Here is a 15351-nt window from a genome sequence, read left to right on the forward strand (position 1 = left end):
TCACACTGGGATGGCTCTCACCATAGTCCCCAGTGGTAATGTCTTCTGGATTCAGGGTTCCTGAACGTTTCAGCACTTCCACAAAATGCTGATTGCCCTCCCAGAAATTTCAACTTTTATAGATTTTTGTGCTTCTCCTTTTACTTCCTTTCACAGCTTAGTGTCTCATTGCTCAGTCATCTTCCTCTGCTTCCGCCTTTCAGATGTTTCTCAACATCTGATCTCTACTTCTTAACTTCCTTTTGTTATTCAATGAGGGAGGGGAAGATGGACCTCATAACAGACAGGATTCACTGAAGCACATACCCATGATTCACATCTTTCCACTCATCCATTCTAACATTTCACTGGCTATCATTTCACACCTTGAGTATCAGGAAGGAGCAGCTTTGATCTTACTGACATCTTGCTCCCTTAAGCATATTCTACATACTAGGAATATTCAGCTTTCTGACAACAGCAGCACCCTTCTTTGTCCTGCTGAGCAGACACAAGTCCTTTCTTTTAAGTACAAGACTTTGGATCCCTTTGGTACTGAGATTACAATACTCAGATCTGTCCTATGTTTTTAGTCTTTACCACTTATCTTATACCCCTACCAATTTTAAGTTTGCATTCCATATGGCCTCTTATCAGCAGGAAAAACTTCTCTAGTCTTTCTCATCACCACTGCAGCAACTCTGACAGTTGTCTTCCTCTTTCCCTTTCCTACTTTTGTCTGAAGAACTGTCCAATGAACTGTGTATCACTCTTCAACAGATTCTTGTCTGCACTCCCTTTCCCAGGTCAGGACAATATATAGGTTCTGGGGTAAAAAAAAATAAAATCTGGTTTTCACAATCTGGGTACCATAAATACTCATTGCAGGGGGCAGGGGACCAAAATAAGAAAACTAGTCTCTTTTTGCAATATACAGTGTTTTAAAAATAAGCCATTTAATGTCTATTCCAGATAATTTAGCTACAATTTGGAAACAGCTTATAGTGAATGAAATAATCAATGCTATGAAAAAATCTCTTTTAAACAGTTGTACAAGACAGAGTCAATGGGTTTGTTATACCACTGGCCAAGCTTCTATCATTACTGAACAGAAAAAGCTTCTGCTGAAGTAAAATCTGACAAACACCCTTCAAACACAAAGTCACCATTACCTGAAAAATCAGAGCATTACCTTTGTGCACCCAATACATTTTGTTTATAAAATTGAAACTGGAACAAAATGTTGAAAACAGTGAGAGGACGCCCACTTCATAACTTAAAACTGTTTTACAATTTCAAAAGCTACAAAACAGCTAAGTTACTGTCTGCTAACCCATTTTCCATCTTGAAAGCTGTGTTTCATTTTGTAGGAAAAAGTCTATCAGATTCCATGCATTTGCTAACACCCATTAAAAGTAGATCATCTAGACGGAAGAGTTATTTAGACTAGATCCTCCCTAAATATACCTCATCAGATATCTAGTGAGGTCTTTGACCTCGTATTATCTCATTAAGTACCACTTCCCCACTTCTCTTCTTGGCCTCTCATCTATGAAGCATTTTACTCAGCATTTTATCACCTTTCTCCTCCTGAAGCATGTATTATTTAATAAAGCAAACTCTTGTTTACTCCTAAACACATCTTTGCTCCCTGCTACCAAACAGTCATTTACATTTATTATGCACAAAATTACCTAGAAATCAAATCTGTAAACTACTGCCAGGATACATGACAGTTTAAAAACTGATCACCCAAACTGTCAGTAAAACTAAGTGGTATGCTGCTTCTAAAATTTATACACAGGACTAACAATTTTTTTCTCAGCTTCCTGATCCCATGAGACTTTCACAGCACGTGTTGCATCATGTCCCAGTCCTAGTCATTGCCTACCATTCGTGCATTAGCACATTGAGCTGAAGTCACCTCTATTAATTCATGCATATTCGTATTTGACAAGGAAAGCTGCATGATGGTGCACTCACATATCACAGCTTGCAATAACAACAAGATAAAAAACAGCCATGCATTTTATGTCATCCTCAACCCCCTGTTGTGGAGGAAGTAAAATTGAAGTTTTGGGCTTCTGTATAATATAGCTACACTAAACCCAGAAACAGAACATAATGTACTTGATATTTTATCCCCAAGACACTAACTGTAGACAGTTTGCGAGGTCTCAGTTTACGATCTAAATCAATGGAAGAACTGAGACTCATTTTGCATGTACCACAGCAGCAGCACAGCCAGTTGTCACTGGTAATAACAGTATTTCAGAATAAATGTGTTCTGTTTTTTTTTTCTTTTTCTTGAGCTAATATATTCAACAATTCATTTAGACTACTGACTTTTCTCTGTTCTTGAACTTTTAAAATCAGTAGACTCTGCAGAATTGTCCTAAAGAAGATCAAGCCATGTTTAATCCAGTAAGCATGGTCACTAAATCCAGCTTTGTACATATGCAAATGAGTGTTTTATAAGACTACCTTCCACCCTCCCAAAACATTGCATTGTATTCCACCAATAGCTGAAGCAAAATCTGATGCAGCTGCTTTGGAAGCAACCAACAACTTACAACACAGTTCTCCATTAAACTGATTTCCTCACATTTTCCAGAAGATCCCAAGATTATCTGTAAGCGTATGCGTTAATGAATTCTTAACACAGAATTTATCTGCTATCCTTTCACAGCCACAGTTGCACATAAGTCAAAGAAAGGACCAACCATCAAGCATATGAAACTCTGAAGATCACACTACCTGTATATATTTATACTACTGACAAACATATCAATCCCATCATTAATCACTGAATATGAAATCTGTGCTCCATGCACTTCAGCCTAGTCAAAATATCAAAGTTGAATGCAGAAATTAAGAACTGATAATAAAGCTCAGGAGCCACTTTTGACAAGGGCAAGCTAGAAGCTGAAGTGTGTGAGTTTAAAAAGTTTGCGCTGCCTTGCACACATAGTTGAACATTGCTATGCAGAAAAGAAGGCAGGCCACTAGCACAAAAGGAAGAGTCAAACTCTAAACATACAGAAACAAATCTGAGAGCTACTGCTGCAGCCTTTAACCCAAAGCCAAGCTTTTAACACAAGCTTACAAACACTTAAACACTTAGATGAAGTCTAAGTGTTTAAGTGTTTGTAAGCTTGTGTCTAAGTGTTTAAGTGTTTGTAAGCTTGTGTTAAAAGCTTGGCTTTGGGTTAAACTTCATCCTCTACTCTGTTACAGGCTGTACATTTGTAACATTCTGTAAGGGTTTATCCAATTTTAAGTGCCTTGATGGTATAATGTTTTTCATTTCATTAGTAAGTGTAAATTAAATATTGTAGTCAGCGGCACAATTCCTGCATAGTTCCTGCACTGTCAGTGCATTACTGTCGGCTGTCAGTAACCAGTTAGCAGCTAAATTTGGCACACATACAAAGTGTCTCATTTCTTAGAAGTCCTACAGCTACGCAACAGCTGATTTTTCAGGCCTTTAAAATAATCAACTATGAATGCAATTAACTTTTGTGAAAAAATAAAGTAAAATAGACACAAAAACATCTATTAACCTGTACGTCTGTGAAATATCTTACCTCTTATGCCATTTCCCCCATTACTGTTCCAATGATGCCAAAATGTATTAAAGCTCTGACACCAATTACCTATGAAAGATGACTTATGTAAAGAGGTGGATTGTTAAATAAACTACAATAAAAGGTAAACCACTTGAATTTTTAGAACATTAATTCAGTACATAAGCTTCCTATTTATCTTATCAGTTAGTACAGATTTAAACTTATTGACAGGTTTACTGCATCCTTCCAATTAGCATCAGACTTTCTCAGCCATTGCCCTTGCACTTCTAAAGGGGTCAAATACACTCACTTGCAAAGAGGAATGGACACTTATAGTAAAAAATAAATAAAACCTTGAAAGCCACAAATAAAAAATTACACTCTTTTTTTAAAGCATGTAATGATGTGCATCACAACTTTAAAATATATTTTAAACACTGCTGAAGTCTGCCCTCTTTGAATATTTGGTTTTCACTTTTCAGAGGTGGTGTTGGTATAAATTCCACATTAGGAGACTCTTTTAGTCTATACTGAAATGTGTCACATCAGAAAAAGTCTTTTTTATGCCCACTCAGCTCTTACAGCAGGCCTTTTATCAGTTCTGACTTAACCATAAAGGAATTCTCTACACTGTAGTTACTATTAGAAGGCTCCTCCAGTCTGTTTGCACATTTGCAGAATTCAGTCAGAAGACATCTATTTTAAGATGGTGATTTATATCTCAGCTTTTCCAGACTTCCTGGCCCTCCACAGCACGGCCAAGGCAACAAAGACTGGATGCATGTTGCTGCTTCAGAGGACAGCAGGGTAATGTGCCGCAAGGCCATCACATAAATCATGGTAACTGGCACGTGGCTGGAAGGAGAATGCAAACCAGTGTACAGCACCAGACAACATTGCCAATGATACAGGTCACAGAAGGTTATGAAACCACGTCAAGGGCTGCACATATACCCAGCTGAGAATTCTTACATACATCATCTTGCACAGTAAACCAACAGCAAAAACTGGAAGTTCAAGAAGACAGATCTCTCAGAACAAGTGCAGTTGTTGGACAGTACTCAAGTGTTCACGTGCTGTCAGGCTGACTGCATTCCAGGCAACCAGAATTCACATTAAATCTGTATCCTTGCTGCACATGAAAGCTTCTTAGGATTTCAAATTAGTTCACGTCACAGACAGCATATTCATAAATTAGGATACCTTTTGTCAGTTAAAATAGTGTGGTCCTTCTTTGACTTGGCTTTTGGGTTTTTTAAAGATGCAGTAAATTCTCCTCCCTCACCCCTCAAGAAAATAAGCTAAAGAGAAAGCAAGTTAAGGAATGTCAGCAGCTTTCCTAAACTTTGCACGCATATTTACGCTACTACAAAACTTGACACATTATCTTGACATCACTAGATTACTTAGACAGCAGGTGACACTTAAATTGAACTCATGCAGACATATCTAAGAGCATGCCATCTACTACAGTTCATCCTTCAACAGTAAGAACTGCACCTGACAGCTTACTACATTTTTTTCACTTGAATTTTTTTAATTAGAACTTGACCAGAGTCTTAAGTAATGATTTGATTTTAACAGGTTCATTCATAAAAGGAAATGATGCAGCAAAACTCAGCAACCAGGAAATTATTTTTAAGGAAATCAGTTTGTCTGATGCTGACTTTTAAATAGCCCTCTGTCACACACAGATTTTGCATTTAATTAATAGTTCACTTCTGAAAGTTAGCACACAGGGCCAGAGAGTAAATGCAGGCATCAACTGCTGGCATGACAAGTGGCTCAAATTTAAACATTGCTACATACCAAAGGATCGGATCATACACAAAGATGGAATCGCCTTCTAAAAGGAATGCCAGCTTTGAAAATGAAAATTGTTTTTTTGGAAGTGAGGAAAGCCTTGAAATTAAGGGGAAAAGAGAACATAAGAAACATGAACACTGACTTAAAACACACAATGAAAAATTTTGTTACATGAACCAAATACAACACTCCTGTATAAAAGATTTCTCCATTTAAAACTTGTGATGGCAAGTGATGAGCAATTACTTTCCTTAAAAAATAAATGAATTCTATAGTACTACTGACATTGCCCAATTACATGTATCCTACTATTCACAATTACACAGGAAGATAATATATACAAGATTTATTTTTGTATCTTGAAATCACCTTAAAATACTTACACTCTCTTGAAATCAAGGAAAGATTTTTTTAGAAAGCCTGAATTAAATGCAGGAGCTGATTTACAAAGCTTTTCCACCTTTAGCCATCTGGTCTTGAAAGACAGCTTTTTTTTTTTTTTTGCTTCTTTAGCTCTATCTTTTTTTTCAGGGTATTCAAAGAAATTATTCAAGGTCAAGGATACTGTATTAGAGCACACACACAGAAAATAGCTTGCATATTCACCAATTAATGCATGGCATTCCAAATCCTACAAGGATACAAGAATTCATTAGACGTCTCCCTTTCAGGAAGAACCATTTAAAACTTAAGCTTACTAGTTTCTGTTCTGGAACTTAGAAATATAAGTAGTTATTTCTTAGAGCAAACTGAAACTGGAATTGATGAAGGCATTTTCACAAGACTCTAGGCTTGGAACTAAGTCAAAAAAAAGCAAAAAGTCAGACATCATTTGTTTACGCCCATACCACAATATTGTATTAACAAATTCTGGATTACTTGTTTTACTCATACATTCCTAACCAAACCCCCTAAGTTGAACACAATTGCTCCTTCAGCATGTCAGCACACAAAACCCTGCTCTTCAAATAGACAGAATTTAACACAACCTTTTCCCCTTGGAAAAAGTTCACTTTTTCCAGAACAATTTGGTATCACAGGCCAAAAAGTTGATACTAAACACAGTGCCTTCACTGCTGCTAATGACAATTCACAGGTTTGTCACATAACTCAGTATTACTCTCATTAAGTAAATCCTTTTACTAAATACATCTGTCCTACAGGTTTCATCAACAACTACATATATATTGCACGCACCAGTGAGGATCACCGTATCTGCTAAAAGTCGCAGTTCAACTCACAGCACAGTACAACATTTCTGTCACCTTTGCAAACAAAATATTTGGTATGCTTCTATCACAAGAAAAAAAACCAGTGTTTCATGTTATACCACTGCACTCAAACAGCTGAGTCCCAAAAGAAGACAAAAGAAGACACATTACTTTTGTTTTACTTGCTCTGCCATTTCAGAAAGTTTTGGGGTTGGGTTTTTTTTTTCAGTAAAGATGGCTAGGAAGAACCAAAATTTATCTCAAGTCATTGTCCACCAAAAGGATCTGAAATCTGCTGACTACAATACAGATTCCACCAGAATTACATGCAGCCACCAATTTGGTCTTCTAAAACCTTCTCTTGCTCCTGGTGAAAAAAAAGGCTTCTCCTGGTTTTGAAAGCAAACCAATCTTCAGTCTTTAACTTAAGAACAAATTAAAAAAACTTCAGTGACCTTCAACCACAATTTAAGAAAGGAGAAATTTTACTTTGCTTTTCTCCAAGAAGTATTTTGGTTACATCCCTGAGGAGCTTCCAAAACATGATCCTGCAGCTCCAAGCTAATGATGCTCTTCAGCTGAACCTCCTTCAACAGACAGGGCAGCCTTCTATCTTATAATATTAACATCATATTCTAGAGCTGTGGCAACTGCCAGTCAATGGATTCTTTGTATTTGCCTTCCCTAGGAGTCCCCTCCCTCCATCTCACTCCCTTGCCATTCATACCTAAAAGCATGATTTACCACAGTCACAAAGCCTTACGCTGCCATGGAAAGGGCTCTAACTCCTTTAAGAAAGGCCTGTGTGAGCAAGCAGGGTCTATGCAACAAAGACAAACCTACCTCAAATTACCAACAGACAGGGATACTGTAAGAGTACTTGTACGACAAATCAAGAAATTTTCAAGTACTTCTAATGTGGCTGCAGCAGTGAAGCTGAGTTTTACAGCACTACAGCCAAGGCAACCTCTGTCTTTCCCCAAGCAAGAGTCATACCAGCTGAGGCACAGGGGTTTATTTCTTCTCCTAGAATAGCTGCATTAAGGGCTCTCGCCAGGTCAGCTGTGCTGTTGAGGGATCACACCTCTTCTAACCTTGACAGCCACAGCTCTGACGACAATACAGTACTGTGTACTAATTCAGGACTAACCTCAGAAACCAAATATACACTTCACCATCTAAAACTGTCTGCTTGCTCCTGGCATTTTCAAAATTTGGCCAAATGAAACAGTCAATTTCTAATTTTCCTTCCAGATTGTTGTATTTACTCACAAAGTGCTTTCTTATTTAGACTTTAATTTTTACTAAAAATATTTGGTTTTAAGTGAGTTAAACATAGGCAGGGTAAAAGAGTTGCTTTATGTAGTTGGGACGGCTTGCTTTAGGAACTTGCACTTTCTGGCTCTTTTGAAATATACTAAGGAAGAAAAACTTTCATGTCCAGTTGAAACATATCAAAAAGATATAAATACATCAGTAAGTTAGATGCAAATTGAATTCTGAAGCCATCCTCTTTGAAGAAAAGCCTTTCAAAATTAAGTGATGCTAATTATTATGCTAGGACAGTACCCATAAACTACAAAATAGACTAGCAAACAACCTTACTGCCTGATTACCAAGAAGGTTATTTGTGTGTATCACTAATATCACCTACATTTGTAGATGTGTGTACATTTGTGTATCACTAGATCACCTTCATATTATTTAGGATTTTCTTTACAACAAGATAACACACAAGAGACTAAGTTGGTGGGCGTGAAGGAGGATCACATGAAGATTTTTAGCAAACTTTTGATATAAGGTTTGGGAAATCTTCCTGCTTAAGATTATTTACCATGATAAAATAGTAAGAATGCTTATTCATCGCTATACTGAAAAACTTAAAACATAAAATTCAGAAGCAAATGGTGCCATTTAACTACCACTGAACCAAAATTTATGTGTCTCTCAAATCAAGTCCCCTATTCCCTGTTTACAGTAATACTTCAGGTTACAAGTAAGGCTATTAGAACTGATTTGTAATAAAATGTATTTTATCCAATAACTGCACTTTTCCATACTTCAACAATAAACATTTACAGTTTCCATTACTCACACTGCAAAGAACGTAAGTTCACATTTATATGGTCACTAAACATAGACTTACATAAACTTAATTCCAAGTTTTCATCAATGCTACATATTCAGCTGTATTATATGGAACCAATTCCATTCTCTGCCCAACATAACTCACTCTAGAGCAGAATTGCTTTTAACAGCTGCACCTTTCTGCTTCACTAGGAATATCTTGTCAGCAAGACCCCGGTCTTAATGACACAGCTACCTACCCAAACTACACAAGAACTTTCCTACAGCAGGACCTACCTAAGTCCTCCACAACTCCCTCACCAAAGGCCTCTGTCAAAATAACTGACATCTTTCATTTCACCAGTTTCCACTACTACTTTTGCAAGAATTTCAAAGGAGTCTCACATAAGGTTGGGAGTGGGGGAATACAACAAAGCAAATGTATTTTCAGCAACAGGTACAGTATTTGTTTGAAATGCATTTAAAGGTTCCAGAAAAGGTAGTCAACACTTAAATCGTATTCATGCATATGTTCTTTCTACATACTGACCCTTGCCAACATTACTCAATGCCTTCCCCTTTGAAGACACACAAAAAGTTAGTTTTTTGTTTCACAACTACTCACTGAGGCCTATTCCACTGCTGAAAGCAAGCAAAGCAAAGTCCTCGCTGGGTGTCTGCCTCCTAGAGAAGATTGCATTTTTTATTTATTGCCCCTTGGCTTTATTTTCACATTGAATTCCTGGCTTAAATGCAATCAGCCAAGAAACCCTCCCTACGTGCACTCCTGTCATTCCTAATCGCTTGCAAACAGAATCAAGTGCAAGCAAAAGGGGAAAAAAAATCTCAGCACTGCCAACCAAACTAAAAAAGCCCTACTTCTGGTTCTGCCAGTTCTGAGAAACCACAAATGCACCTCAGACCCCTTAGAAAGAGAAAGTCAAAAGATTAAATTTAAAATCAAATTGATTTTAAAAAAAATAAATTAAAAAACAAAAGAAAGTCTCCCTAGGCAAAAGAGAGGGGCAATGAGCCTAAGAGCAGGGTCACATCTTCCCTTCGGAAAAAAAAAACCTGATAGCACATTTGCAAGGTGCCCGCCAAGTCAAACCCGCAGCAGGCAGCACCAAGGTTTTGGGGAAGTGCGAAGGAGGGAATCCCGGCGCCCCACACACACACACAAACACACACACCGAGCCGCCGCCGTCAACAAAAGGCGAGCAGCAGCCTCTTTTGTCTGTCTTCCCCTTTTAAGGGGAGGAGAAGGGGAAACGACAGAAACCTGAGAGGGGGGAAACAAAAAGAAAAAAAAAAAAAAGAAAGAAAGAAAAAAAAAAAGACGCAAATAAACATGGAAATGAGAACAAAGTGGCCGGGTCGCACAAAGAGCATCCCCACCGGCGGAGGGGACTATCTGCCGGGGGCGGCTCCTCTTTCATTCAAGGAATGGAAGGGGAGCCGCCCCCGGCAGACAGCCCCCACAAAAGTGGGGGAATACCCACCTCTGCAGCCCTTAAAACACTGGCAGGGAGGAGTTAACCAAGGGAGCCCGCAGCGGGTGAAGAACAGCGGCAGGCGGCTGGGCCGGGGGTGACGAAGAGGAGGGGGGCATTGTTTCAGTAGGAGGAAGAGCTTCACTTTCCCCCCCCTTGTCACGAGGCCGTTCATCCTAAAGCAACCCCCCAGGCATACCACCCCCGGCGGGGCGAATCGCGCCCCCTCCCTCCGGCTCGTCGCCGCTGCCCTAGAAATGCCTTTGTTCGCGGATCCCCCCCGCACTCCCGCTGCCGGGGTCTCGCACCGCTTTTATGTCTTTATTCTGGACGGCGGCGCATCCCGCCCCCCCTTCCCCCGCCGGCCGCCCTTCTGCTGATTCATTTCCACCGGCGGTCCCCCTCGGGATGGAGGGGGGCGGCATCTCCTCGCTATTGTGGCTCGAGGAAAAGCGATGACCCGGATTACCGGGGGTGGACGCTGGAAGGAGGGCAGAGCCAAACGGGATTACACAGGGTGGATTACCGGGAGCGGACACGGCGCGGTGTGGGGCTGCGAGTTAAAGGGACAGGCGGGAGCCGTGTCCGTGTCACGGAGGCAGGGAGCCACTGCGCGTCCCGGGCACGAGGGGGAGGAGACCGGCGGAGGAAGTTGCCCGGCCCACGGTACAGCCGGGGAGTGAAGGGCTCGCATGGGCCAGGCCGCAGGCGGTGAGCTGGAGCAGAGAGAGAGGGACGGCAAGCGGGTGACACGCAGGGGAGACCCGCAGCCCCAAGCGGCGGAGGCCTGGCCCGGGAGCGGAACCGGCCGGTGACTCACCGACTTGCAGGACGTTATCGACGCAGCCGCCGTCGAGCAGAGCGATGCCCCTGCGGAAGGGCAGCCGGTTCTCATCGGCGGCAGCGGCGGCGGCGGCGTCCATGGCCCCGCCAGGCGCAGCGGCGCCTCCGGGACCGGCGGCGGTATCCTCGGCGCCGGTGTTGAACGAGGAGTACATACAAATCTCCCTCTCGCTGCGGGGGAAGGACCAGTAGACGATCCTGCGCTGCACCGGCTCCGGGATCCGTTCGAACCGCTCCTCCACCCGCTGGAAGGGCCACTTCTCCGCCACCTTGCGAGCTGCAATGTCCAGCAGGGACTCGGGGCTCTGGGTCTTTCCGAGCGGCAGCAGCCCCAGGGCGGCGGCGGCAGCGGCAGCTGCGGAGGAGGGTCCGGCGCAGAGAGCGCCGCCGCCGGGCCCGGAGCCACCCGCCCGCTGCCCCGGCCTGCAGCCCGAGCCATAGCCGGGTCTGCAGCAGAGGCGCTTGGCGGGGTGGGGGAGCTGACCGCGCTCCGCCATGATCGCGCCGCTTCTAAGCCGACAGCGGAAGTGGCAGTACCCTATAAACGGCTCCAGGAAGGCAGCGAGGGCCCGCGAGCCCCCGGGGACACGCCCCCTCTGCCCTTATGTGGCGAAGAGGGCGGGGCCGCCTGGTCTCGCCCGCTGTGGGGGGCGGGGTCTCATGCAAATCGGCGTCACAACGTAAATAGAACGGCGGGGGAGAGGGAAGAGCGAAGGGGTGGCGCGCGCTCTCCCACCTCCGCCTTCCCAGCCTCTTCTCCCGTTGATGTCACGCGCGCAAGCCCGGGCGCGCCCTCGCGCGCGTGGTGGGAAAGGAGGGCGTGGCCGGTGGCGCCCCCAGCTCTGCCGCCATACAGGGAATGGAATGCGGGGGCGGGGCCGCTGCCTGAACCCGGTCACCTCTGCCGGGAAAGCCGGAGGGGCGGGACGAGCCGCGCCTCGCGGATGGGAAGCGCGGTACGCGCCGCGGTGGGAGACCTGCGCTCCCGCTTCAGAGGCGGGGCCGCAGCGGGCGAAGGCCTTTCCGTCCGCCCCTGGATCAGGAGCCTGGGTGCATGCCTATAACAAGCTCTTGAGCTACACGAGTGAGGCGCGCTCCAGGATGTGTTGGTATTGAGTTTTGTGGGGAGTTTCATTTTCCTTCTACTAGCGGTAGTACGGTAAAGGTCGTCATCCCGGTGCCAGCACCCGGTTGGCTCTGCAGATGTCAGGGCTTGGAATTGCTCCGGGAGAGCCGAGACACAGGCCAGGGCGGCAAGGACCCGCAGTGAGTCACTTGGAGGCGATGAAGGCACCGTGTTTACCCAGGTGAGTCGTGATACAGCGGAGGGTCAGGGTCTTTTCGGTGATCTTTAAAAACCGCGCCGTTTGGGCCCGTGCCGGCGCCTCAGAGATGGATGGATTGATAGATAGATGGAGGCATCCATATGCTGAGGGTCCCGAGGTGCTGCGTGTCGCCGTGGCTGCCCGCGGCGCGGGGCGCTGCTCCCGCCGCTGCTCCCGGAACGCCGGCCGCATGGAAGTGCCGCCCGGCCGGGATCGAGCGAGCGCAGCGCACAGCGCCCTTCTGCGCCGACAGGCTGTGGGCTGCGTGTCATCGCAGAGCAACCTCGGCTGACTTCTGTTACACTAATTAAATTGTAATATAAATATTATATTGGTATTTCGGGACTTTATCTCGGAAATGGGATTACGCTTTGATGCTTCATGGTAGAGCAGTCGCCATTTTTTATTAACCGAATTTAAAACCAATTTTTGTAATTAATTAAATATTTTGGAACTATAGCTTGTAAGAGGCATTTTTGGGCGGCTCGTAGTTGAAAAACACTCACTGGCCCGGCGAGCAGCCCTTTACTCGCATGCCGTGCCCCGCGGAAGCCGTAATTGGAGCGGCTTCCCTCCGGTTTTCCCAGACAGACTACATTTTCCATGATGCAGCGCAAGCCGCCCCCAGCGGGGAGGCGGTTCCGTCAGGGAATGCGGCGGAGGAATGTCAAGCGTGCCCGGCATAAAATCTAAGAGGTGCAAACAACATCGCCTTGACTCGAAACTGTCGTCTCCTTTTTGTTTGTGCCAATCCCGCCGCCCCCCGCCTCCACCTCCGACTGGAACAGGAGCTTATTTTGTATTCAAGCGATTGGAAAGCTTTGCAGAAACTGCATTTTCCATTAAAAGTGGACGGGAAATTGAATTAAACTTATCTGACTCGCTAACTGATTTTTAAAGAAAGATTGGCAGAAACCTGTGATGGTTTAGAATTTGCACGTATTGGAGAAGGGGGGGCAGTGTATGCTTTTAAACTTCTGGACAGTAGCAGTACTTGGAAATTTCACGCGTCAAGAATTTTTTTACATTTAGGTATAGACCTGTGCTTTTGGTGGGGGCGAGGGTTAGGGTTGGTTTTTTGCTTTTGTGTGTGTTTGTTTGTCTTTCTGGTTTTTTTTTTATTTTTTGTTTTTCTGCTGCCAGTTGCTGATACTAAGAAAATGACGGATGCTTTTTAACCAAATAGCTTAAACTGCAGAATTATTTTCTGCATGGTTATTTTGGTGGGTTTTTTGGTTTGGTTTTTTTTGGTGTTTTTTTTTTTGTTTGTTTTTTGGGTTTTTTTGTATGTACTATAAGCTTGGAGTTTTTTTCTTTGGGATAATGAAACCTACCTTCTATGGAGGAAATTAGTTTAAACTGATGCTTGTGTTTCTGGCTATGGACTTCACAAAATAGTTACTCTTGAGATGCCAGTTTCATAAATTCATAGATAGCTTGCTAGAATATTAACGGTCTTGTTTTTAGATTTAGGCATGTTTTATAAATGTTCTGCTGGATTTATAAACTTAACTCCCAACAGAATTTTGGAAGTGTTAGGGAGCCTGAATACTGCAGACCAGAGATGAGTATGGAGTACTTTCTTTTACTATCAATATGGTAGACAGTAGGAAAAAGAAAAAAAAAAAAGAACTTTATGATTGCATGTGTGTGAGAGGAGAGGAAAATTATTTTTAACTCCATCACTTATTCATGAGTAATGATTGTTCAAATGTCAAAGCATTTTTTCTTCTCTGTTCTACCACTATTTCTGCTTTAAATAAGCATCTAGCAAGTCAGTAAAGATACTCTTCCAAATTGGGCATGGCTGTTCTTTACCAGGTCTTAGCCACCTGCTGCAATAAATATAACACTCATGCCACAGGAAGAATTCTTCACGTCATAGTTGAGAAACTTTACAATAAAAACCAAAAAGAGTGAGAAGAGTGGAAATGAACAACAAATCATCCATAATAAGTTAACCTGTGTGTCAGTTACCTCAACTTAGTCTTTTTTCTGTCTTTACAGATCTGGGCAGAAATTTTTAAATTCACTAAAGAAATCCCAGAAAACAAGCAGGTGGAAGAGCTCATGGATCCACCTCTTTCATCTGTCTCCCCTCGTCAAGAGTATCTACTTCCTGTTGAGTCTGTGTATATTAACAGATACACAGAATGCTGGTGAATCTTTTTAGGTTCTGGGCTAGGGAGAAGATAAGGAAGCAAGAGGCATCTTTGCTCTTGTCATGCCACCAGAGGCACCAAATATGCTCCACTTTAGGCTCCAGCTGCACCAGCGTAGGACTTGAACAACTTGCGAATTTTCATCTGATGCTGAACTTTTGTCCTGCCAGATTTGCCCTAAGTTCCCTCCGCTTTCTGAAACCAAGTGGGAAGATGTGTTAACTCCAGAGAAGAAATTAGGAAGTGTTAAAGCCATATCTAAGCTATTTTAATTGCTAGTTGGTTTTTCTTTCAGTGGATGTTCTCAAGGGAAGACCTTACTGAGCTGAGCATTTCTTGCCTCTGTTTCCATCTCACCGTTTTGGGAAGTTTCTATTCCTGAGCTACACAGAGAGGGAGGAATGGCTGCAAAACAACAAGCTTAACTTGGCTAACTTCCTGCATGTAATAAAAGGCTATTCTGTGAGCTGCTTGGAAAAGCACCCTTGGCCACCACGCAGTAAAATTCCTTCCTAATAATCTTTTCAGAGCATTAGGCCAGTTGCAGTCAGTTTTGCTCATTATAGTAAAGCATAAAAGGCTTGAGCAGTCGACCAGTTGGGCTAATCTAAAAGGAAGGTCACATACAGCTGCACAGTTGTCTTTGTGTGAAACACACAAAGGTCTAAATGTAGAAAAATGATGGCAGGCGACATAATGCTAGCCAACATAAGTCACCCCAGTGGTTAAATCTTATCAGGAAAGATGAGACTTGGCATTCCTGCATTGAAGCTGAACAAGGGTCTGGATTCATGTGCTGCATAAAATATTTCTAAACTCTCAGAGGGTAGGGGGTCAAACACAGAGAAGGAGACTTGGGAATGGAGGCTGGAGAGTTCTTGAGGCTAAAGCTATAC

At 43.2% G+C, this 15351-nt stretch overlaps 1 protein-coding gene across 2 annotated transcripts in view; it reads right to left on the reverse strand.

Moving 5' to 3' along the window:
- ZSWIM6 (zinc finger SWIM-type containing 6) overlaps positions 1-11465 on the reverse strand; it is a 108476-nt gene extending 97011 nt beyond the window's left edge. For both annotated transcript variants that reach the window (XM_054285976.1, XM_054285968.1), the window contains exon 1: positions 10946-11465. In XM_054285976.1, the coding sequence (XP_054141951.1) occupies positions 10946-11465 (520 nt within the window). The remainder of the gene's footprint in view (positions 1-10945) is intronic.
- Between the last annotated feature and the right edge of the window lie 3886 nt (positions 11466-15351).

Source organism: Melozone crissalis, unplaced genomic scaffold, assembly GCF_028551555.1.
Source record: "Melozone crissalis strain CALT ecotype California unplaced genomic scaffold, PUWL_Pcris_2 ptg000005l_1, whole genome shotgun sequence".
Taxonomy (NCBI): domain Eukaryota; kingdom Metazoa; phylum Chordata; class Aves; order Passeriformes; family Passerellidae; genus Melozone; species Melozone crissalis.